This window comes from Malus domestica, chromosome 17, assembly GCF_042453785.1.
Source record: "Malus domestica chromosome 17, GDT2T_hap1".
Classification (NCBI taxonomy): domain Eukaryota; kingdom Viridiplantae; phylum Streptophyta; class Magnoliopsida; order Rosales; family Rosaceae; genus Malus; species Malus domestica.
The window spans coordinates 12,942,713-12,966,002 of NC_091677.1; the positions used below are offsets into that span (position 1 = coordinate 12,942,713).

At 36.9% G+C, this 23,290-nt stretch overlaps 3 protein-coding genes and 1 long non-coding RNA gene across 6 annotated transcripts; 1 reads left to right on the plus strand and 3 right to left on the minus strand.

Moving 5' to 3' along the window:
* Positions 1-4,654: 4,654 nt before the first annotated feature.
* On the minus strand, positions 4,655-5,140 carry LOC114822651 (uncharacterized). The gene is made up of 2 exons (XR_003770788.2): positions 5,060-5,140; positions 4,655-4,903 (listed from the first exon to the last, which is right to left on the minus strand). It is a non-coding gene; the product is annotated as an uncharacterized lncRNA (long non-coding RNA).
* A 1,607-nt stretch (positions 5,141-6,747) lies between these two features.
* LOC108169936 (zinc finger BED domain-containing protein RICESLEEPER 1-like) lies at positions 6,748-10,812 on the minus strand. Its single transcript, XM_017324351.3, has 2 exons — positions 10,645-10,812; positions 6,748-9,008 (listed from the first exon to the last, which is right to left on the minus strand). The coding sequence occupies exon 2, from the start codon at positions 8,979-8,981 to the stop codon at positions 7,008-7,010; it is 1,974 nt and encodes a 657-aa protein (XP_017179840.3). The 5' UTR covers positions 8,982-9,008; positions 10,645-10,812; the 3' UTR covers positions 6,748-7,007.
* A 2,674-nt stretch (positions 10,813-13,486) lies between these two features.
* Positions 13,487-14,953, plus strand: LOC103405191 (HVA22-like protein f). 2 transcript variants are annotated; one of them, XM_008344160.4, is made up of 5 exons: positions 13,487-13,634; positions 13,970-13,996; positions 14,105-14,227; positions 14,463-14,709; positions 14,810-14,953. In XM_008344160.4, exons 1-5 carry the CDS (start codon positions 13,588-13,590, stop codon positions 14,834-14,836), a joined length of 471 nt encoding a protein of 156 aa, XP_008342382.1. In that variant the 5' UTR covers positions 13,487-13,587; the 3' UTR covers positions 14,837-14,953. The 2 variants fall into 2 exon arrangements, with proteins under 2 accessions (XP_008342382.1, XP_028953346.1); XM_029097513.2 differs by having other exon boundaries at positions 13,493-13,634; positions 13,933-13,996.
* Positions 14,954-15,040: 87 nt separating this feature from the next.
* LOC103405190 (uncharacterized) lies at positions 15,041-22,394 on the minus strand. 2 transcript variants are annotated; one of them, XM_070817580.1, is made up of 5 exons: positions 22,161-22,391; positions 22,002-22,046; positions 21,143-21,914; positions 15,579-18,571; positions 15,041-15,492 (listed from the first exon to the last, which is right to left on the minus strand). In XM_070817580.1, the coding sequence occupies exons 2-4, from the start codon at positions 22,031-22,033 to the stop codon at positions 15,581-15,583; spliced, it is 3,795 nt and encodes a 1,264-aa protein (XP_070673681.1). In that variant the 5' UTR covers positions 22,034-22,046; positions 22,161-22,391; the 3' UTR covers positions 15,041-15,492; positions 15,579-15,580. The 2 variants fall into 2 exon arrangements, with proteins under 2 accessions (XP_070673681.1, XP_008342381.3); XM_008344159.4 differs by having other exon boundaries at positions 15,579-18,568; positions 22,002-22,394.
* Between the last annotated feature and the right edge of the window lie 896 nt (positions 22,395-23,290).

The following is a 23,290-nucleotide window of genomic DNA, read 5'->3' on the forward strand; positions in this document are numbered from 1 at the left end:
GCAACAAAGCTTCTAAGAGTGTTTGAGTGTTTCCTCTTGTACTAAGTTTGTGAGTGAATAAAAATATTGTGTAATACTTTGAGTATTCTTTCTTTCTCTTGCCTATCAATTCCACTGCATTACATTCTTCTTTGTGAGATAAACATCTCCAAAGTAGTGAAGTCTTTTTAAGCTCCAACACTGAGGACATTCCTTTAGTGCAGGAGTTTTGTGGGTTGCCTTTTAAGTGAGTGCTTAATTTTGCTATTAAGCCACTTTGTGCACAACTATTTCTCACACAACGTATAGATGGTGCCAGCCGAGTTGAAGGAATTGAAGACTCAATTACAAAAGTTAACGGATAATGGATTCATATATACAACCTAGAATTTTCCCCTTTTGGTGCACTAGTGTTGTTTGTGAAGAACTATGGCTACATGAGATTAATTAACTAAAGGTACCACGTGGCAAGATCCTGGGCATCCAACGATATTAATTTTGAAAATCAATGACCAAGGTTACTCTAACAGTAAAAAATCCAAAAAAGAAAACAAAAAAAATCCTTTTTTTTTTTGTAAATTTCCAATAATATTTTTCATTCTCTACACCACAACTCAATATTTATTTTTACTACCATCTCCTATATTTGGTTTCTACATTCCAAATCCTTTTGTTACAAAAAATAAAAAATTATGAGAAGTCAAATTGGTCAACTGGGGAGATGTTGCTTTGCTTCAGGCTTGGATGCTTGTTATTCATGACTCGATCCCATGAAATGAGATGAGGATGCGGCACATGTGGAATAAGATTCACGCACAATTTGTCGAGTAGGTATAAACATTGGCATAAATATTTGAAAGCTTGGTAAGAAGCCCTTGCAAAAGAAGGAATTTATCAAAGTGGAAACAATTTAGCCAATGTGGTTATAGTATTTTATTATTAATAAATCTTTATGTTGTTTTACAATTTTTTTTTAGCAACTAGTACAAGCTCAAATGTGGTTCAATCTTGATAACAAGAAAACCATTCACAAGACACAAAAGTTGGAACATTGTAAAGCATACTCCGAAGGACAAAGTTCTACATATTGGTCCACAAGTTCAGTTGAATAAGACTCCATTGCAAGAATCAACTACTGAAGAGTCGCCATTGGAGACCCTAATTGAATCGGTCGCACAAACTGAAGAAACCTTGAGGCTTATTGGTAAGAAGGGTACTAAGGAAAAAGCTGTGCAATAGGGAGTTCTTCAAATAATGATTATTCAAAATTTGTTGACGAATTGGCTTGTCAATATGCAATGAATATGGAATGAGACAGGTTAACATATGAGCAAGACACAGATAGAGATGAAAAGCGAGAAAAAGGGAGTTAACTAGGCAAGAAAGGCAAGAGGAGAAGAATCGGGAGATCATGTCCTGATGCCTCGAGGATGAGTCTCCTAATTCAAAATATTTTTGGAGAAGTGAAAATAATCGCATCATAAGAAGAAGGTTTACCACAGAAGATGAGGAAGTTCAATACTCTAAGGGAAGACGGACGGAGCCGCACTAATTTTATCCCCTAGGTTAAAATTAATTATGTTTGTTGTAATGCTATGCTTTTTTTTTCTTGTATTTGAAATAATTTATTAAATTAGACTTTATTCAAGAAATAATTAATGATATGTGAAGGATGAAGCCAAGAAAACATAAAGAAAAAATAAAAAATATATATGTGAAAAGTAATCTCATTTGTCCTTACCCTCTCTCTTCCCAAACAAGTGGACTTACACAAAGGCAATTAGTGTTTAAAGTGAATATTAAGGACAATTTCATTGCCCTTACCTTACCCTTACCCTTTTAAAATGGGTGGAATTGCTCTTACTGCTTCAACTTATCATGCTGAAATGTACACAGTTGATATTTCTCATGTAGTCTTGTATTACATATAATCACATATGTGCAAATATTATACGCATTTGACATGGCCGGCAATGCAAGACTATATGGATCGATCAATCTCTACGATGCAGGATTTTGTAGGATATCATGGCATGTATCCAGAAGGATCTGAATTAGTTAGCCCTAGCTATATATAGCAGTTACTACTTTGATTGGAGCATGGACCTGATCGGTAAGTATTACATAAGCTAACAAACATACAAGTGATGTTTCCTCGTAGCATTAATAGCCACCATCCTAATTCTAACCCTAATCTAGTAAGATATGATTTCATATTAAACCATATCTAAACAAATATATTGCCATGATACATGTGTAGTACAAGGCCATAATTGTTGTGCATGTATGAAAGCTCATAAATTCTGATCTCTAACACCATGACCGAACGTAAGTAATTTCCTCCCAACTACATTTTCGTGCTATTTTTCTTGAATTTTGTATTCCAATATTTGTACATAGAGTGTAACACAACCAAACATGAGATCGTTTTATGGGATGGCTTTGATTTTATGCATAAGTGTTTTTTGGTGCATATTGTTTCAAGCTAACTATATATATATATGTCTTCACTATATATTGAAGTTCTTCTAAATAATCACATCATCTTATGTATAATGTATCCCCTTGGATATACGGTTGAACTTTGTTTGCTCAAGGACATGCAAGGTTTGTTATATAAAATTCTGATGTGGAACATCTCTTCACATTCTCTGACTCCCCATCACGTATACAACACGAGAACAATAAAAATAGGGTGGCATTGAATGCATGTGGCCATTGAAATTCACGCATGAGCCAACATGCTCTAATACTATAAAAAAATTGATGTTTTAATTATTATAAAACCATTTGGAGCGGTCCAACTTCTTATAAGGACTTGTAAGATTTTGTAAACTTCGATGAAGGATGTTTCCTCACATCCTCATAGTATGGACATGTGGAGATTGTGACTGTTTTTTTTTTTTTTTAGAGATTGTGATTGATAATAAAAATAACATAATGACTCTATACTTATAAGGAGCCAAAGAATGGTTTTCTTTTTACACCGTTTTGCACGCACAAAAGAATGAACCCTAAGTTTCGACCAACTTGAAGTCGTACGAGATTCTTCACGCTCTTAATTTCCTATATTTTTGCGGTCGCTCACGAGTAATCGCAACAAAATTCACGACTTGTTTAAAGTGTGTATCACTATCACAAAATGGCAAGCATCATTTCCACAGAGATTTTATGCACAACATCTCCCATGTCATTTTAGGTGCAAGTTGTGGGCAAAGCAAAAGTTGGCAAAGCTGAATAGGACGCATTGTTATATAGGATGACCTTTTACTTTCTTTTTCTTTCTATTGGAGGAGAGAGAGAGAGGGGGGGGGGGGGGGGGGTGAGATAGAACCAACGCAATATGGTGTACAAGCCATAATGCATCATGCACTGTAAAAAGCAAACGATAACTAGACACTTTTTTTTTTTTTTAATTTTTCTTTAATAGTTCAGAATTATTAAGTAGTCTAAAAAGTGAACAATAAAAATTTGACTCAAAGAAATCAAACAGTGAAGATTGTTTAAATGTTAGATTACCTGGTAAGCTGGAGTACCTAAGACAAACCCCACTTTTTTCTTCTTCTACACACTTCTCTTTAATTTTGGTCATCGAATTGAATAAATTCAATAAAACCAACATAAAAATATATTTTGAAGGGGATAGAAAGGGTATATGTATAATTTCTCTTGTAAGATTTATAAATAATTATATATTGAATGATATAAGAAAAACTAATGAAAAATGCTTGAAAACTTTGAGTTTTAACGATAATGACAAATTAAAGAGTAAAGTGAATAGTACCATGATTGACTTTTTAGTGTAAAAATGTGATTTTTCGTTAAAATGAACAATACCGGAAATTTTTTGTTAAAGTTCTCAATGATATATTGTGAAGAGTGAGAGGGACCAAGATGATGCTACAATGATGTTACATTTGAAGTTGGAAATGATGGTGAAAGAAGCTGAGGTTTTCAATGCTTATTCCTAATACCATAAATGCCACATACCCTGTCACATTCCTACCACATAAAAGAGGAATTTGAATGCTTGAAGTATAATTTATATGACAACAAACTTGCAAGGACATTGTGCTTTTTTCTTCTAATTTTGATAATTTCATTTTACATGTATGCCAGAAGAACTGTAAAGACCTTGGTACAAAATTAATGATACGATTTACAAGCTGGGTTTGGTTTGGATTTGAACATTTCCTAAAAAATTAGGCTTCTTTACAAAAAATGGGCAATGCCTAAACAACCAGATATCAGAATTCTACGAAATTCTTTTATGTGAATGAAAGTGGTAATTTCAACTATTGGAAAACAAAGTACTCAATACAAAAAACCTCTACTATGACATGTACTTGATGAATGAATGATTTGATTTGCGGATAAGAAACAACAAAGAATCCAACAGTGAAGATCTCAGTATATATTATATATACATTGATGCGTACTAAAAACCTTGATCAAAACATTTCACATCCTTGAGATTTGATGCTTGTGGCTGTTATAATGATGATCACAAGATGATGTCATTTGTCTTGTGCCAAAGGAAGGAGAATGATTCTCTCCCTTCCTAAGAGAAACTCCATAGTTGCAAAGGCCCCTCCGGACTATTTACTATTTAATCCATCCAATAAACAGTAACTGTTTTTTGCATCTTCACCCTTACAGTAAATAGACTTGACAATACACAATAAAATATTAGTATTTTTTATTTATAAAATAATACAAAATAACAAATCTCCTTATACAGCAAAATACTCCCAATTGGTGCAACAGATTTCAAAAACCCATCTCTTCTAATCCTCTAATCCCACTCAGCCTCCACATTTTTCAAAGCCTCCAACCCCGTCTCCTCCATTTCGAAAAGCTCCATGCATAAGCTGCAATTAGCTCCCTTGCAGAATCAAAAAGTTGAACTGAAACTCCTCCTTGACTGGTTTTCAAAGTTCAAATTTTCTCATCGATCCGAAACGGATTGAGGGTTTTACAGCGAATAATCCCGAGTAGATTGCAAAGCGCAAAACCCAGAAACTAAAAGCTTGAGAATTTACTTGCAGAGATTAAAACAACGAGAGAATGAATCTCTTACCTCCTATAATTCGACCCATCTGCTACTTCGCTCTCAAACCCCCGCGGCGGCGCCATTTTAGCACCTGCTTGGAGGCCTCCGTCACTGCCAATGAGCTCCTGACTGGACAGGGTCGAAAAGGCTATGCAGACGTCAGCCTTTGTCACGTGGCCTTCGGGCTCTCGGGCTGGCAACTCCTAACGGGCCTCTCCCTCGGGCCCACTCGAGCTCCATTGCTAACACACTGGGCTTCATCACTTCGGCTCTTCGGCCCTGTTCTTGCGCCTGTCACTCAGGCTGGAGCACACGGTAGAAGTGCTCTAATCTTTCTCTCATTCCCTCCCCTTCTATTTGAACGGTTACGGTTTAATCACATCAAAATCTTATATTGATTTTTTTATAAAGACAATAAGGCAAAAAACAATATGTGAGAGGAAGTGAGGGAAGGGAATAGGAATAGGAAGGGAGAGAATCCTACTCTGCGAAATTCTGAAGTCCTTTGTAGCACAATGCTGTGGAAATGGTGTTTGAAATTAGAATAATGTATGGTAAAAAAATAACATGGTGAATTTATTCCCAATTGAAGCCAGCTAAAATTTTCGTACCAAACAAGAAAAGGGGCTTTTGTTTCTTCAAAGAAGCAAAACCAGTTATGGATAGAGAACAATTATTTTTCTGTGGTTTCTGAAAATATGGGCTCATTGGGCTTATTTTCAATGGAAGGTTGCTGGGTGTTTTTAGCCAAACTTCATGTGAGCAAACTATTAATTATTTTGATATTATAAACAAAGTTGACATTCCATTTTAAAAATTAGTTAGCAACAGAGGAAGTGACCCAACACCTTATCAAGCCCTTCCAAGGTCACTTTTCCCAACTTTCCAATGTGAAACAGTTCTTCACATCCTTACTTAAAGACCACTTGATTTTGTAAACATATGCATATCTTTTATTCCACAAAACAAGTGAAGCTTAATTTGTTTGTAGGTCATGTTTTAGTTGAGTTGAGTTGAGCTTTGTTTTCTGTTGTTGTTTTGGCTCTGGTTTTGGAATTTATTATGTTGTTGTTCTTTCCCCATTCCGCAGGGAATTTATTACTTTTGAAGATTGTATGTTTGATTGAATAAAGGCTTATCCATGAACTAGGCAAACACACCATAATCTGTTCACTTCTTTCTTTCTTTTGGCTTATACTGAAAGCAAGCAAGTTCCAAAGTGTGGTCAGAATGCTTTTCAGAAAAGCACATTTCTTAAGCCAGAAGGATCAGAACTTCAATTACAACACCAGTTAGAAGTTTAATTATAAGCAGTAAACCATTTACCATGGAGAGGCATGCGGTCTCTTAAATCATGCATAACCTGCCAAATTGTCTACCTCTTATTCACATTAATGGGACTAGGGGCTTAGGGCGACATCCATTCCTCCACCCGAGATCATGAGTTCAATTTCTCTTTCTCCAATATCAACTTATATTTATAAAGAAGTGATTTCCACACTATTTTTAGTCCCTAACACCCCTCTTTTTATTTCTGGCCGTCAGATCAACTAAATCAAACGAAAACAACGAACAAGATTAAACAAACAAGGTGTGCGTTTATCATGTCCCTTTATAAATAAATAAACAAACTGAAAATGCCAAGTTCGCTTTGCAACAACCAAAAGGTTACTTTAAATTATCCTTACTAAACATATGGTCTAAACAATCATGAGTGCATAAAATATTTGTAACTTCAATTTGAATAGAAACGCTAACATCAGAATCCAGCTCTGTAAAATTTAAGACATAATATTTCAGTTCTATGTACAATATCTGGAATAATCCAGGAGAGGAGTTTACTGAGAGATGGAAAGACCTAATGAAAGCAGAAGAACTGAAACGAGGCCCATACAATTTGGCTTTCCAATTTGCACAGGAATACCTGAAAGATCTATCTCGAAAATGTAGTTAAAGGAAACAAAATTGACCTAATTTAACTTTCTAGTTCACTTCGTATCCAGTCTCGTGCGCACATCAATGCTTGGACGGTACCTGGGTTCATGGAACTCCAATCACGGTCGAGCATTCTTCCTCCGGTGTTGAATGCTGAGTCCATCGCAACTTTTGACACAGGAATTCCCAACACATTGCGAGCCATCATAGATAGGACAGGGTACCTAGGAGCATGAACTTTCCACCAATTTAATATGTCAAATCCCTGTGCATGACGGGGGAAGGCAGGCTCCTCCAAGTACTTGTCCAAATCTGACTTTGTTCCATCAGCCTCATTAGTTTCCTCTATATATCTATCAAAACCACTCAGCCTATCCCCTGACTCCCTTTCAGAACCGGGCAAGTGAGAACCATCACCTACTTGCCAAGCCACACCTTGATCAAGGGAAGCTAAGCAGTTTGAATGTTCATTATACAGTGCCTTGACACACTCAATAGCCTCAGAAATCCGGCTTGGAGCGCCACTGCCAAAAACTTGCCCATAATAATACTCTACCACTCTCATCTTGAACCGAGGATCTAATATCGCTGCAACCACTAAGCCCAAACTACATCTCTGCCAATATTCTTCAAATCTGCTTCTCATCTTAAAAGCGAGAGAACTGATATAATCATCTGGATTCTTGCACCACTCATTCAGCTGCGAGTGTACTTCACAAAGCTCAGGAAAATACAAATTTGCAGTCGGAGACTTGAATTTTGTGAAACCATCGGTAACCTCAACAAAGAGCTTCAAGTAGCTCGTAATGACACTAACTCTATCCCATTCAATATCAGATGGGCACATTGTGTAGACAACGTCATTTGCATGCAAAAGATAAAATGCTTCCCTGTACTCCAAAGCAATTTCAAGCATAACATATGTAGAGTTCCACTGCATTTGATTATCTAGGCATAAGAATCTCTTACTCTGATCTCCACCTTGTTGAGCTATCCCGTCAAATTTTGCTTGTACTGCTTGCGAACTTTTGACATAACGTATACTTCCTCGAATTTTATCAGTAATCTCACAAAGTGCTTCTAGGGCATCCTGAAACATCATATTAAGAACATTTGCTGCACAACGTACATCAAATAACTGACCATTACAATAAAGTAACTTGTTTTGGGACAGCCTGTCTTTGATTCTAATGACTATGTTGTCGTTAGTGGAATAACTATCAAATGTCATAGAAAACAACTTGCGGTCAATATCCCATTCGATTAACGATGTCATGATAATTTCTGAATGCTTGTCTTCTGTATCAGAAGAATCAATGACAATAAAATTTAAAATCTTCTTCTTTAACTGCCAAGACTCATCAATATAGTGTGCTGTCAAGCACAAGTACTGAGCACCATCCAAAGAAGCCCACATATCCGCACTAAGGCTGATTCTACCAGGCAATTTATCCAACACATCATTCACTTTTTGCTTCTCTTTCACATATATCTCCATACAGTCAGCCTCAACTCTTTCAGATGTAACAAGCTCAAATAATGGCTGTAAATTCTTAACGAACACTTTGAATCCAACATCCTCAACCATATCCAAGGGATACCCATGTAAAATAATCATTCGGGCAAGATCAAACCTACTCCGCCTTTGATCAAAGTTATTACTTCCATAGTTAATGATGTCATCTTTTGTCTGCTCTTGCTCAAACCTAATATTCACAAGGTTAATAACTTCATCCTTTTTCTGCCGTTGATTCAAGTTGAAATAAGTCCCTTCCTTTCTCTTTCCTCTTGCTGCAAAGAGTTGAGGTATGCCAAGATTAGATCTTCTCTGACACCTAACTAAATGATTCCTCAAATGTGATGTCCCACTGGTACTGGATCCGCTGAGTTTCTTTTTACAATGTCTACAAACAGCAATACATGTGTTATCAGCCAATTTAATCCTATCAAAGTCATTCCACACGACAGATTTTAATCTGGATGATTTGATGTTCACCGCATTGGACATATCCATTGCATTGACTTAGTACTTCACCAGTACCTGCACATCAAAAAAAAAATGTATATACATATATATATATTATTAGTAGCAGGATTACTAACCCAAAAGGACAAGAAAAAACGGAGAAAAAACCAAAACAAGAAGTCGACTCAAAGATATGACTACCAACCTTTCTTAAATTATCAATTCTCCCTCAATAAAAATTTCATAAGACAACATATGTTTTTTTATTTAAAAAGAAAAACATTACAAATGTTTGCCCGTGCATTTTCACACAACAGAAGTTGAAACAATCTAAAAGGATTAATAATAGTCTCATAGTTATGATTAACAATTACATGACAAAAAAATAGTGGCAGGCTTCTGTTTATGCGTCACAACCCAAAAATGTAAAGTGACAGCACTGCAAATCTTACAAACGCATGAGAGTTGCATATCTGTATAGGTAAAATTGGTAAAACAATTATCCAAATGCCCTACACTCATGCTGACACTAAATAAAATATATGTTGAGGTGCAAAATTAACTGAAGTAATAAGTTGTGCAGGTTGTAAAGTAACAAATTTCTCCAAAAAAAAAAACATCAACCAGTTCAAAGAGGCTTAGCTAGACAGCAAAAGAAAAGGAACTACTAACAGAATGGAACAGGCGTATCATATGGAAATGTTATGACCCAATTGAGAAACACGATTTGACCCGTGTAAATACAACATCAACCAGTTCAAAGAACACAAATCTCGATTTAGCTTTTTGGATTGATGATGACTGATGTACTTCTCTTCTTTTCAGCAGAAAAATGGCATTAATTGTAAAGGTTACTCCAGAGTGTTATAATTCACATGTGTTGAGGACAGAAATGTGCACAGTCATCTCAATAAAACACACAACAAATAGTTGGATTGAGGAGAGGAGTCAATCGATAGTTTTACAACAACTGATGGGTATGAACCATTAAGCAAGGCATCATCCCTGCCAACTGCAGAACATACAATGCAGTACAGGAAGACTCACTCTCTACCATAATCCAAACAAGGGTTGTTGTAAAATAACTACGACATCGGTGCAAGCACATTCTACAAGTAACGCAATCTGCATAGCAAACATGCATTGGAAAATTTACAATGACAAGCATCATCAATTCAAAAATTTACGGGTTTGCAACAAATCCATAATTACATCAAGATGCCTAATTCTTTACTAAAAGAGAGAGAAAGAAGGCATCTTTCTGCTTTCTGCTATCAGCAAACATTACATTAAGTCTGGTCTTGAAATTCGACCCGAGATTGAACCGGGTCCATGAGGAGAGAGAAGGCGGGTCGGGCATTTCAGATTTCAGAAAGGCCTAAAATTAGGCTGGGAAAGACGAGCTTCTGGAAATGGCCGGATCGGAGACGGATTCCGGAACCCACTGACCCAACCCGGACTCCAAGCGGGTCCCATCCGTACAGGTCAAAGGGCCCACTTTAGAACTCAATTGCGGTTCTCGGATAGGAATCCCAATATAAATTTAAATAAATAAAAAAATACAGGAATCCACAACAAACGAAGAACCAAATAAGCCCCAAATTGCATTCGGACTCGGACCCAATTTAGGGTTCAAACCCGAAAAAAAGAAAAACGAAATGTTTCAAAATTAACAGAGGAGAGATGGTGAGATTAGGGTTTGGAGACGTACAGTTGAGGGAGACGCTGAAAGACGCCGACTTTGCGAGGGAGCGGAGGAGAATTGGGGTCGCTAGGGTTAGGGTTTGCGGGTTGTTTTGTCTGAGAAAGAGAGAGTGGCAGTGTGGACAAATATGGAAGCGGGAGAACAATTTGGTAAGAAGGCGCGCAGCAGTGGTAACTGGGAAGTGGTAACGAAGCAAGGACTTTAATTCAATTACTAATCCACCCTTTTGTGTGTGGTTTTTTATTTTTTTATTTTTTTATTTTTTATTTTTTATTTTTTATTTCTTTTTTAACAAACAAAAGTATCTATATTAACGGGGTGTGAGAATTGACTAAACCTTACAATGAGTCTGCCATAATAATATGGTTCAATATCGCATTTAACAAGAATCGAATCTTCATTTTAGAAATTTATTTTTCAAAATATATCACGAAAATTAAAGAATAAGATAGAAAGCTCGTTTGAGAGTGCTATTCTTTAAAGATTTGAAAGCGTTTTCAAATTTTAACATTGTTTTACATACAAAAGTTATATGTTATAGAATACATTCTAATTTCTACTTCAAAAATAAGTTATATTGACAAACATATTATGATCAAATACATATATACGTAACCCAATTATGATCAAATATGCATTTTGACAAAATAGGAAAAAGGAAAAGTGAAAAATGTCTCAAACATGAAGATCGAGTGGCTGCCACGCACTAGAGGACTCAGATCCTCTCTGGATCCTTTATATGAGGAGCTTGATGACCAATTAATCTTAGTTGCTCACGTAGATGGTACAGTTTTGAATAATTGCATTCTTTTTCATTTGTTAGATGCAATAGACACCGTTTTGTCTTCCTCCTTTTTCCGTTTATATCCTTCTCTCTTCTTCCGCTTTGTTATATGATGCTTTCAAGGAAAATTATGAAAATTCACATGCAAAAAGCCAACTGAACTTCACTACTCGTTTGTTTCATTCTTCTTTTAGTTGGCACCCAAACCCTATTTGGTACTTCTTCATTGGGAGGGAGAAGAGAAGAATTTACAACTCAAAAATTGAACGTGTGTGCAAATTCTTAGTTGGATGTTTAATATTTGGGAGAACCATAGCCACAAACTCAGGTGTTGCCCTTTGGTTTCCAGCTCTTAGGCCTCCGACAGTGGACGGTGTTGTGAGATTTGGGTCTTACATGACATAACATGTTGGTGTTACATCAAGTTAAAGTTGATGAATGGACAAAGTACATGTAATGATGAAAGCTTTTGGAATTATTAAGGAAGGCCCTACTCTCACGTGCCTTGATATGTTGTCGCTTTTTATTACCTCCACAGCTCCAACTCCACCTTTAGAGCAGTTCCACCATGGGTTATTGCCCGATGGACTGGCTCTCAAACAGGGCCAGAGAGCTCGAGTGGGGAGGTCCAGTGTGTGCTGGCGATGGAGCCTGAACGGGCCTGAGGGAGAGGCCCAGCAGGAGTTGCCAGCCTGAGAGCCCGAAGGCCATGACGCAGGGCAACGTCAGCCATCATCTCCTCTGCATTTCTGGGCCTCAACCTTATAGCTACTCGACCTCGGTCGTCCTTGGAAGCTCCGTCGTCTTTAAAGGCCAAGTCAGCATCGTGGGCTTTCCTGGAGCAGGCGTCGTGCTTTCCCAAAGCCGGCGCCGTGACTTACTCGGAGATGGTTGTCGGAGAAGATGCAGAACATGCATAATTGAAGAAGTTTTCCAATAAACAAACAAATAAGGAAGAAGGAAGTGAAGAAGAAGACACATAATTGGAGAAGAAGGAAGAAGGAAATCTGCAGAGAAGAAGGAAGAAGGAGAAAGATATAATATTAATTATAATATTAATATAATTAATAATATAATATTAATTTATACAAAGTAAATAATATAATATTAATTATAAATAAAAAAAATAGTAATATTTTATTGGCTATTGTCAGGGCTATTGAAGTGCAACGGTGGAGATGCAAAAGGCGGTTATTATTCATTAAGGATAGTTATTGTTCACTGGGTGGATAGCATAGTGTATTGTCTGGGGGGGGGCATTTCCCACGGTGGAACTACTCTTAGGGTTTCCTCTGCTTTTATTTTCTCTATTTTACCAACTTTTAATCCCCTTTTTCCATTATTTATTTCTTCCTAAAGTAAAATATATATCAAATGTAATTATGCACTTTTTTTTGGGGTTAACTTATGCACATTAAAACTAATCACCTAATCAGTATATGAGGTTGAATGTGATTGTGATAAAAATATATGTTTTTCTCTAAATCAAGAGATACATTTTCATATGCAAAACTTCTTCAGTAATTGAGTGCATTTTTTGAGTCATGATATTCTAGTAACGTGCATTTTATTGTACTAATTAAATCCATACATCTATTAACTCTATCATGCACATATATATATATATATATATATATATATATATATTTAAACATGCAACGTATTAAACATTAGAGGACGAATCAATAAAATTTCATGAGGTTGCAGCATGAAGTTTGTGATCTTTGGGGTCTTGGTTTTTCAAAGCCTTTAATTTATGAATGCATCTCTAATAAATAAAAATCCTTGTAATTATAATTCTTCTTTATAACCAATATTTATGTCATAAATAATAAGAAAAACTGAAATGTGTATGTTATAAGATGCTAATGAACGCACGTAAAAGTAGCTTTAAAAGGGAGATAAAGTTTCAAGAGAAAGAAAAGCTAGCTAAGGTATATATGCCAATGCAATTGAGATCAGCAAAAGAAAACCCTTTGATGGGGCAATAATTCTTTACTTTGGTTTCATGATGAATTCAACTTCACAATCCACAGACCTTTAAATACACGACTTGTACTTCCCACCATCGACCATTGTCTCAGGAAATTATTATTCATACACTTCAGGGTTAATTTGTTAGAAGAAACGAGCGGGCAAACCAGATCAAATTGTAGTGTTTCAGCATGGGTGTTCTTGGAGCCATTGCTAAAAATTTGGATACAATAATCGGGTATGTTGCAAAAGACACACCTAAAATATCATATGTTTTTATTCTTGTTATTGTTTTATTATTATGTCCTCCATACATCGATACTAATGTGACATGCATGTCTATTACAAAAAGTGCAGAAAATGTTTTATATGCATGGTGTCTTCGTCTGAAAAATGTCAATTTCCATGCCACGTATAATAATTAAGCACGCACTGCTTCATCTTTATATGTTAATCTTGATTTGGTGTGTGTGTGTGTGTGTGTGTATTTTGATTATCGTAACCGGAACTTACTAATTGATATTTCATTTCTACAGATTAATCTTGAGATGTTTGCTTTTGATCTTCTTGCAGGCCAGGAGTGATGCTTCTTTATCCATTGTAAGTAAATTCTTAATAATCGACGAAAAGGGGAAATAATCAGCTAGAATTGAGTGATTAACTTATTTATATATTTATTCTTTCCATTTCGTAATCATGATTGAACAGGTATGCATCAATGAGAGCAATCGAGAGCCCCTCAGCACTCGACGAACAGCAGTGGCTACCGTATTGGGTTATATACTCTTTCATAACCTTATTCGAACTATCCTTCTGGAAAGTACTAGCTTGGTATGTCAACAAAACACTGCATGCACATTTACTCTAGGGAGGTGATTTCGCACTGTCGTTTTTTTCTAATTCCATTTATTTAATCTGACAAATAAATAAAAGAAATGAGTGCATATATGAGGAGAAAAATAGAATTCGGAAATCATTTTCCTTTATTCTGATACACATTTTTCTAATAATTATTCATAAAACTATTGATTAAACTATACATCTGTTTGGACATTGGCATTTATAGGATTCCAATATGGCCCTATATGAAGCTGTTATTTTGCATGTGGTTGGTGCTGCCAATTTTCAATGGGGCAGCCTATGTTTATGAGAACGTTGTGAGGAAGTATGTGAAGCTTGGAGACCATTTGAGCTCAAACTATCCAGCGAATCAGAAGAAGGTCCTGCAAATGATGAGCCTCGACGCAAGGAAGTATGTCGAACGCTACATCGATCAATATGGAGTTGAAGCTTTAGAAAGAGTCGTCAAAGCAGTACGTACAAACACTAATGACGATCATCACAGAAGAATTAATATCTATTAAAGTCTTTCTAGGTAAGATTAAGTTCACTAATGAATGTGTGATTTTGCAGGCTGAAAGAGAAGCTAGGAGGTATTGATCCATCCAGCAACTATGAAGCTACGAACATATAGAGAAGATGTGCATTCTAGTCTTTGTATATAGGCATATGGTCTTATATATTTTGTTTATATGAATGGAAAATTATGTTTACCCACTTTTCTAATTCTCTTAACCTTCTTTTCATGATCACTTTGGTAATGTAAGTAAAAAATGCATGTCCAAAATGTGTAATTTGAAGAAATACAACAAATTTTAAATTTCCATTGCATACAGTACCAAAAACTTCGGGGAAAATGGCCAAAATTTCCCTGCTAATGAAGGGGCTAGAATTTTTGAATACACTCAACAAAACAGGAATCACCCAGTAGAATTTCAGACCCAGAAGGATGTAGTCTGAAAAGAACTAAATTAAATTGTAGGAAAAAGCATATAATCTACTATTACACGGTCATATTTTACAGATCCCACGTGAAGAGTAACATGGCTTAAGAAACAGATGTGAAAATACAAAGTTTCCAACAGTTAATTTGGCTAGTGTTACTGCAAGCGGAGCGACCGAAAATCCTATGAACTATGCTGCTTTTGGCATTCATACTAGTGTTACTGCAAGCGGAGCGACCGAAAATCCTATGAACTATGCTGCTTTTGGCATTCATACATGAACATTCCTGTATCCTGACCTAAGCAGTGAACCTGTTGCAGTCACAAAACCGTTATAAGCATCTGACAGAAAAATGGATGCGGCGGAAAGGAAAATATAACCGGTTTAAAAGACTTACTTCTAAAACCTGTAAATCTTTGTTGCTTTCTTCTGAGGTTGTGGTTCTCTGAAACCATTAGTTACCGCAACAAAGGGAATTGTTGAATGGATTGACCTGGAGTTATCCTGATCCACATTTGGGGTGGGTTTTATGATGTGTTTTGCTCCTGCACTAAGTTTAATGGGGCCTGTACTTCTCACAAAGCTGTCCGTTTTGGAAGACTCGACTCCATAGGGTTCAAATCTAGCCTTTTGAAAATCATGTTGGCTGCAACCCAAATCGCTTTCTTTCTTCCAACTTGAGTCAAGGTCAAGTGCTCTCAAATTAGACTGCATTTCATCGAAAATGTTCCTTCTTGATGATCCTGCAGCAGTACGCAACTTTTCCTGCGTTTCTAAGCGCACCATGTCGGGAGCCTTTGTTGAATCTACAGCTTTCACAGCCGGTCTCTTGGTTTTCTTGAAGGGATAGGGATCCTTGATCTTGATTCTGTTTCTGTCCATGTTGGTGGCAGAGGTTGGTTTTGGATTTACACCTTGAATGGCTCGAGCAAGAGGAATACCAGTAGTCGCTGGAGTAGGTGCATTCTCCCTCACTTGAAAATGAGAGGTCAAGAAATTGCGAGGATAAGAAATTTCCGAAGAATGATGTGTGCTAAAAAAATTAGCTGTTGGCCCAATATGCTGATGGTGTCTGCTATCCACATTTGGAAAAGATTGAGAAGCTGCATTTGGGACTTGCAGTGTTGCATGTAACAACCAAGGGGGCATGCCCTTAGAGGAGCTCTCAAACCACGATGACTCCACATTCTTTTCTCTACATTTGGGATTCAGGATAGGCAAGCCGATTGATGATTTCGCAAAATAAGGTGGATCCTGCTTGTAATTGAGTTCAGCAGGTCCTAAAACTCCATGCCCACAAGTATTCAGAGGAGCAGATAATACTGGTAGTCGAGAGCCAAACTGTCGGGTTTGTAGAGATTCAGCTCCAGATATGAATTGCTCCCGGAAGTTAGGTGGCCCGTTAAACATTGCAGGCAAATCAGGCAACTGAGAAAAACGGATCAAATTAGAACTTGGACATCTGTCGGCGGTAAGGCTGCCATTTTCAAACATGGAATTGCTTTGCCAGTTGCGGTAGGGGTGGGGAAATCTAGACTCTGGAGCTTTCATCATTAAATTTTGTTGTGGGGCATATTCTCTGTGAATTTCAAATGACTGCGCAGCAGGTTCTTTCAGCTTTCCCAATGCTGTGCATGGAAACCAGTTCTGCTGGAAATTCCTGTTCAACGACAAAGTATCCAAGGCAGTACTTGAAGAACGATGCTCTGCTATAATTTCCTTATCCATCCACACTTTTCCATCCTCAAACCCTTGAATCTCTTTGCTACTTTTACCAATTGCCACATCTTTTCCCATTAACCGCATCGTTGGTTGATTCGCATTCAATGGTGTGTGGCCTGAAATTTCCGTAGAGATCATTCCATGCATCTTTTGGTTCTGTAGCTGGTCAAATTGTCTGCGTCCACTGATAGAGACATTCATCAGGTTTCGGTCTGAAACAAGTGGACGAAAAGAGTGGCTGCTTCTGCTCTCAAAATCAAGCTGATGTATATCTGCTCTTTGAGTATTTTGCAAGTAAGTAGCACCAAACAAATCTTGAATATGTGACCTAGGATTCTCTTTAACATAATTCTGCATAGGAAAGAAGTTCAACCGGTCATTTGGAAGTTCTCTTTCCAAAAAATGCTTGTTGTATGGAGTCGAACAATCTCCCGTACTTGGTACACAGGTAAAATTCTGCGCTGGTAAGCTACTCATACTCGTTAAGTGGGTAAAATTCTCTATTGGTAAGCCACTGGAAAACCCTGGTATAGCATTCGTCTTCCTCAACTGGATTAGCTCACCATGTGAATTGAGAGGCAAACCAACAAAGTCCTCATCTGCACGCCTTTCCCTATATGTAACCGCTCTTTGTTTCCACTCCGGAAAGGGATATGAGCCACCCATCAAGTTCACAGGTGGACATACTGATTGGGAGTGCAGACCACAACCGCTGAATTTATCTATATCAGGTTGTGACAGGAACGGAAACCTCCCCTTTGCATTCTCATTGAAACTGAAACTAGATGAAGAAGAGACAGGAAATGCTCCAGTATTTTCCTTTGAACTCATTGCAGAAGCTCCGTGCATAGGATGTACGACACAATCAATCTTTCCACTGGGCTCAAAATTTCTGGAAACAGTAGCTCCTTGAGTACTTATGCAGGGTTCTTCTAGAGAACAAATCGGTCTTGGAATGCCAGAATATGCAGGTCTATGTGTCGGGGTAGGGTAGACTTGGTCGAACATACCTAAATTATTATCTTCAGTCGCAAAACTACTTGAAGGCACAGATTTATCTGGCAAATGCTTTACTTTTTCTTGATGAGTCATATGTGGCCTCAGAAAACTAGGAATATTAACATGATCAGGAATTAGAGGCAATTCCTTCCTTCCGATTATACTGCAAGACTCGGTTCCAATATCTATGCCAATTGAAACATCATTTTCTCTTCTGTCTACCTCCACGGGGGTTGCTTCTTTATTACTGTCAGCATACTCGTCCTTCTCAGATGGACTAGCAAAGGAATCTGAATTATTCTCAAAGGAAGACACTCCATTATTCCTTGGACTAAGTATGTGATCCGTTCCAGAAAACCTGACATGCCTTTCTGAATGTTGAATCTCACAAGGATTTGATTGACTATCACTTTGCATGCCGCAATAAGTGGAGTTCTGCCCACAAGCATCATGATTCTTGAGAATGCCGTGAACGGCAAACACTGGGTTTTTATGCTTAGGAAACGACTTCGATATTTGAGCAACTTTTCGCTTCCTTGCAGATAAACATTTGAGATTTGGTGTCCTTGCACGAACAGTTACGGAATTCCAAACATCCACTGCACACCTCTTATTCAGCTTTTTGGCAAAATTGACTGAACTTTGCAATTTAAGTTTGCAAGAATGCTGCTGATTCATACAAGAAAGTTATTACACCGTCACATACAAATTCTTAAAACAAAACAAGAAATTTATATAAATCTATATCTTTCTTTCAGTAAAACTTTGTATAAATTGATCATAAACATTCAATCGTAGTTAACAAACTAAGCATTAGAAATTAGTTTCTTAGCTACAATATCAGAATTTACTGGATTAACAGCACTCTTACATGCAAACGGACTTTCTAAACCAACAAGTATTTTGGACTGCCGTACCATAAGTTTATAGTCACTTAAAGGTATTGATTATCCGATCCATTTTAAAGCACTAGTATATCTTTCTGACAAAAAAGAAAAACTGAAATTCCAGCAGAAATCAACTAGCATAACGCAAAAAAACACTCTTTTCAAATCCTTTTTCCATAAATTCCAATGAACAAAGAGCAAAATGACAAGAAGATTAATAAAACACCACCCCAGCTGAAGTTTGTTCAACCAACAGTTAATACTTTAATTTTCTCCGACCGAAAGACAAACTTTAATATTCAACTGCAGATTGATATTTTCCATCAAATAGATCCGTCAACCAATCACAATTTGAAGTCATTCTACCATATATACAGATAAAGCAGTCTCGAGATTTAGCTGCATCGCAAATAAGATGAAATTTTTCCTACTCCGTAACAAAGGCTTGTAACTTGTCAGATCATATATATACCTCTCTATCTTGTCCAAAGCTGATTTAAGACACTAATATAGCTTATCAGATCATATCGCAATTATATAGTTTCCCAGAGACTGCTCTTGTCCAAACAATGTCTCTCAATCGAAACATCAACATTAAACCTTCAATGGACATAGCTGATTCAAGAAAGAACAGTTCAGATTCTTATTCTCCATGCTTCTCTTGAAAGAGTCTCATTAACTAAAGAATTTAGAGTAAGATAATGAGGCTAGGAACCAATGACATCACACACAGCTAGGTCAAACTTTATGTGAGATTGTTCCAGATCACAAGATCGAAGTGATTGCTTCAATTTTAGAATTTTTACATGGTTATTAATTCTGCAGAGAGGAATCCATCATCTTTATCTTTGAACAATTAGACTAATCTTCCGTGGTACTGAAATATCATTCTTTAGTATCACTATAATCCTTTCGAAGTTTCGAACTATTAGCCATGCCACAAAGATTGTTCAGACCAAGAAATTAAATTGAAATACAAGGACAAACTCCCGTTCAATCTCTCTTTCTTAACTAATTCCAAGATTTCAAGACACAATATCCAGCCAAAAAGCTAACATGTGCAGAATAATCTCCACTTAACAAGATATCATCCATGCTAAAAAGATGTTTCACCTTTCGAGTCACATTCTTGTGATCATATGATGACAGAAGAATGCAAAATCACCAGCATGCATTATCTGCAAGCCCTCCCTTCACTTATTGTGAGTGATCCTTCCAAACGATTCTAAAATATCCCACTACCCACTAGACATAAAATGCCATCCCGAAGGCAGATAAATCTAGCATTCATAATTCCACCAATCTACGACATTCAGATAAATCGAATCAAATACGACAGCCCATTTGATCACTGATTCAATGTCTGATCGATTATCTCCTCAAGGCATGCGATCTAATCATAAACCAGCATATGGACCTGGCATAAATTTACTTGACCAAACCCCTATTGAATAGCTGGAGTAACATTCCAAACCAGTCCTCCATAACTGCTGTAACCTTTCACACACTACATAAAAGTGATACATATATTGAAATCTCTCGACTTCCCAGTACTGATATATATAGCTAGCAAGTCTTGGGTGTTCATATTCTTCCAAGCCATATCAGACCAAGGAGCAGACAAGATCCAGTACTCTAGATATTCCAAGGTCTACGATATCTAATTAATCCCCAAAGCCAACCAGAAGCTCCAAATTAAATCAAGTCCAAACACCAATAATGCGCTCTCAATTTCTTGCAGCACCAAGAAATCACACAAATTAAACAACAGTACTACTACATGCCCATACTTTACCTGATATATATGATTATATGTTAACCATTCATATCACATGATTTCCCGATGATCAGAAACCCGTTCTCCATACGTATTCTCAATCTAAATCCAATATCCTATCAATCTATATAAATTTCATTACTATCTGATCAAAATTGGAGCATATTATTTTGCCCAAGAGACTAGTACTCTCAAACAGTGGGGGGGACAGCATCATTAGCCTAGCTAGGATTATACACTTGCTAAACCAAGGTAAAGAAGAATCTTCCACCCTATAAAATCGATTTTGCTGCTGAATCCTTACTGTACAGTTGGATCACCACGCTCTCCCTCCATAACCCAATAAATAAGAACCCATAAGACACAAGGTACAATCACAACAAACGCACTCATTCCCTTCAAACTAATTACAGTGTTTTCTCCCAGCTTTTTTAGCAGTATAATTTTATGCACAAAGTAATCAAACTATCACTACAGTAATCAAATTTAACAACAATCGTATGGTATAATTATTAAAAACACACATAACCCAACTGCTTAGTCAATATTTTATGGTATGAAAAGTTGATCACATACCTTGTTTGCAATTAACCCCTCATTCTTCATCTTCTTAATCTTCTTCTTCTTGAACTTCTTGTTGTCGTTGTTGTTCTCCTCCAATGACAAAACCCTTTTCTCCTTCTTCCTTTTCTCCTTCTGCCTTTTCTTTACCTTCTTTGTTGCCTTTAAAACACTGCCACTCTCACCCAACACCTTACAATTATCATCTCCATTAACTTTATCTATTCCACAAAGACCTCCTTCTTCATGCGTTTGGATCTGCGGGGCCACGGCGAATATCTCAGCAATCGATCTCTTCTTGGGAGCTTTCGATTTCGCCTTCCTCATCTGCCCCCTCCGCTCATCCCTCAACGCAAGACAGCCATCGATATGGGCGTTTACACCGTTCACGGTAGCCCCAGCAAAATCTTTACAAACCGGACAAACCAAAGACGACAAGTCGTCGTCAGACGATTTTTGGGTCTCCTCACTCTCAGCATCACCATCACCATCAGCAGCAACAACCTTGTCAAGTCTTCGTTCGACGGCAGTGAACTCGATGTCGTTTCTCGGAATATCTGAGCTTTCTTTGTTCACAAGGGTCAGTACCTCTTGGTTTGTGCTGGATCTTTTCAAGCGGTGGAACTCGTGGGACCACCACTTGAACTTGGTCACAGTCATCGGAGGAAGTAACGCCGCCGCTTCTGCTTCCTTCTTCTTCTTCGTATCTTCGTCGTCGTGTATGTCCGCAACCGTGAAGGGATAACATTTCAGAACGTCCACGGTTCGCATCTTCGCTGCATATTCTCTACAAAAAAACAAGAACAAATTTTTAAGAGCGGCAAAAAACAAAGCACAGCAGAGTTGCTAAATTTGAAATAGCTAGCAAGCTTACCGGATGGAGAAGCCATCAAACGCAGCAGCCATGGTCGTTTAATCTCTGGAGAAGAAGAAGAGGAGGAAATGGGGTGAGGGTTGGAGCTACAAGCTAGAGAGAATAAAAAGCTTTAGAGGATAGAGATAGAGAGAGAAAGGAAGAGAGAGAGAGATGTACATATTGTTTACTCTCCTGCTTTCTTTTTTCTTTGGGTTTGTGCGTGTATAGCATTATTATTATTTTTTTATTTTTCCCGCTCGAGAGAGGGAATGACTGAAGGAAAAGGGAAGACAGCAGCACACAGACTGAAGACTGAAAACTGAAGAGCAGTACTGTTCTACTCATGGGCTGAAGAGGTGGTGGTATTTCTTTTCTCTCTCCTCTATCTCTCCTTTCTCTTTGTCGATGTCTCTCTCTTGGACTAGGATTCTTTCCCTCCTCTTTCCATCTTCTTTTATTTCTTCTTCTTATATTATCTTATTTTATCTTACTATAAAAAAATTAATATAAAATATTAACATAAATTAACCGTGATTGTTCAAATAAAAAAATAAAATAAAATAAAAAATAAAAAAAAAGAAAGAGAATCCTACTTCCTCCCTCCTGAGCATTAGAAGCACTGTGCTTTGCTTCCCCCTTATTATGACTGACAGCGACCTGAGAGACCCCTACCAAAACGCTAAAGTGACCGAACACAACTACCCTATCTGTGTCATCCCCATCCCCCACGCACTTACCATATTTCTATTTTTTTTTATTCATGTTATTATATATGAATAGAAAATGCTAAAAAAATCATATTTTCAAAACATATTTATGGATTATAATAATGTAACGTTTGATAGTTAGATTCTATTTTTTAGTAAATAAACTTTTGCATAAAGAACCTGTGTAAGTGAATATGAATAAAATATGCATTCCCCATGAAGATTCATTTGGATAATATTTGTATTTTCTCATAAAAATTTATTTGTTTTTTCACTTAAGATTAATATATTTTCACTGCAAGAACATTGTAATCGAATTTGTTCATTCTCTATCATTATCTAAAGATTATATATGCAAAAATTCATTAAGTTTGAAAATTGTGTAGTCATCCATGCATGTTAAACTAATTAACGGTTTTGGTAATAAGGTCATCTCCAATCTAAGGCTAGTCAGATGGCTCGTTTTAGCCCTATCATAAAAAACCGTCTCTAATAGAGGGCCAAATGGCCAAACATAATTTATTATTTAAATTTTAAAACTACAACAACTTAAATATAAAAACTACAACTTATATTTAAAAACTACAAATTAAATTTAAA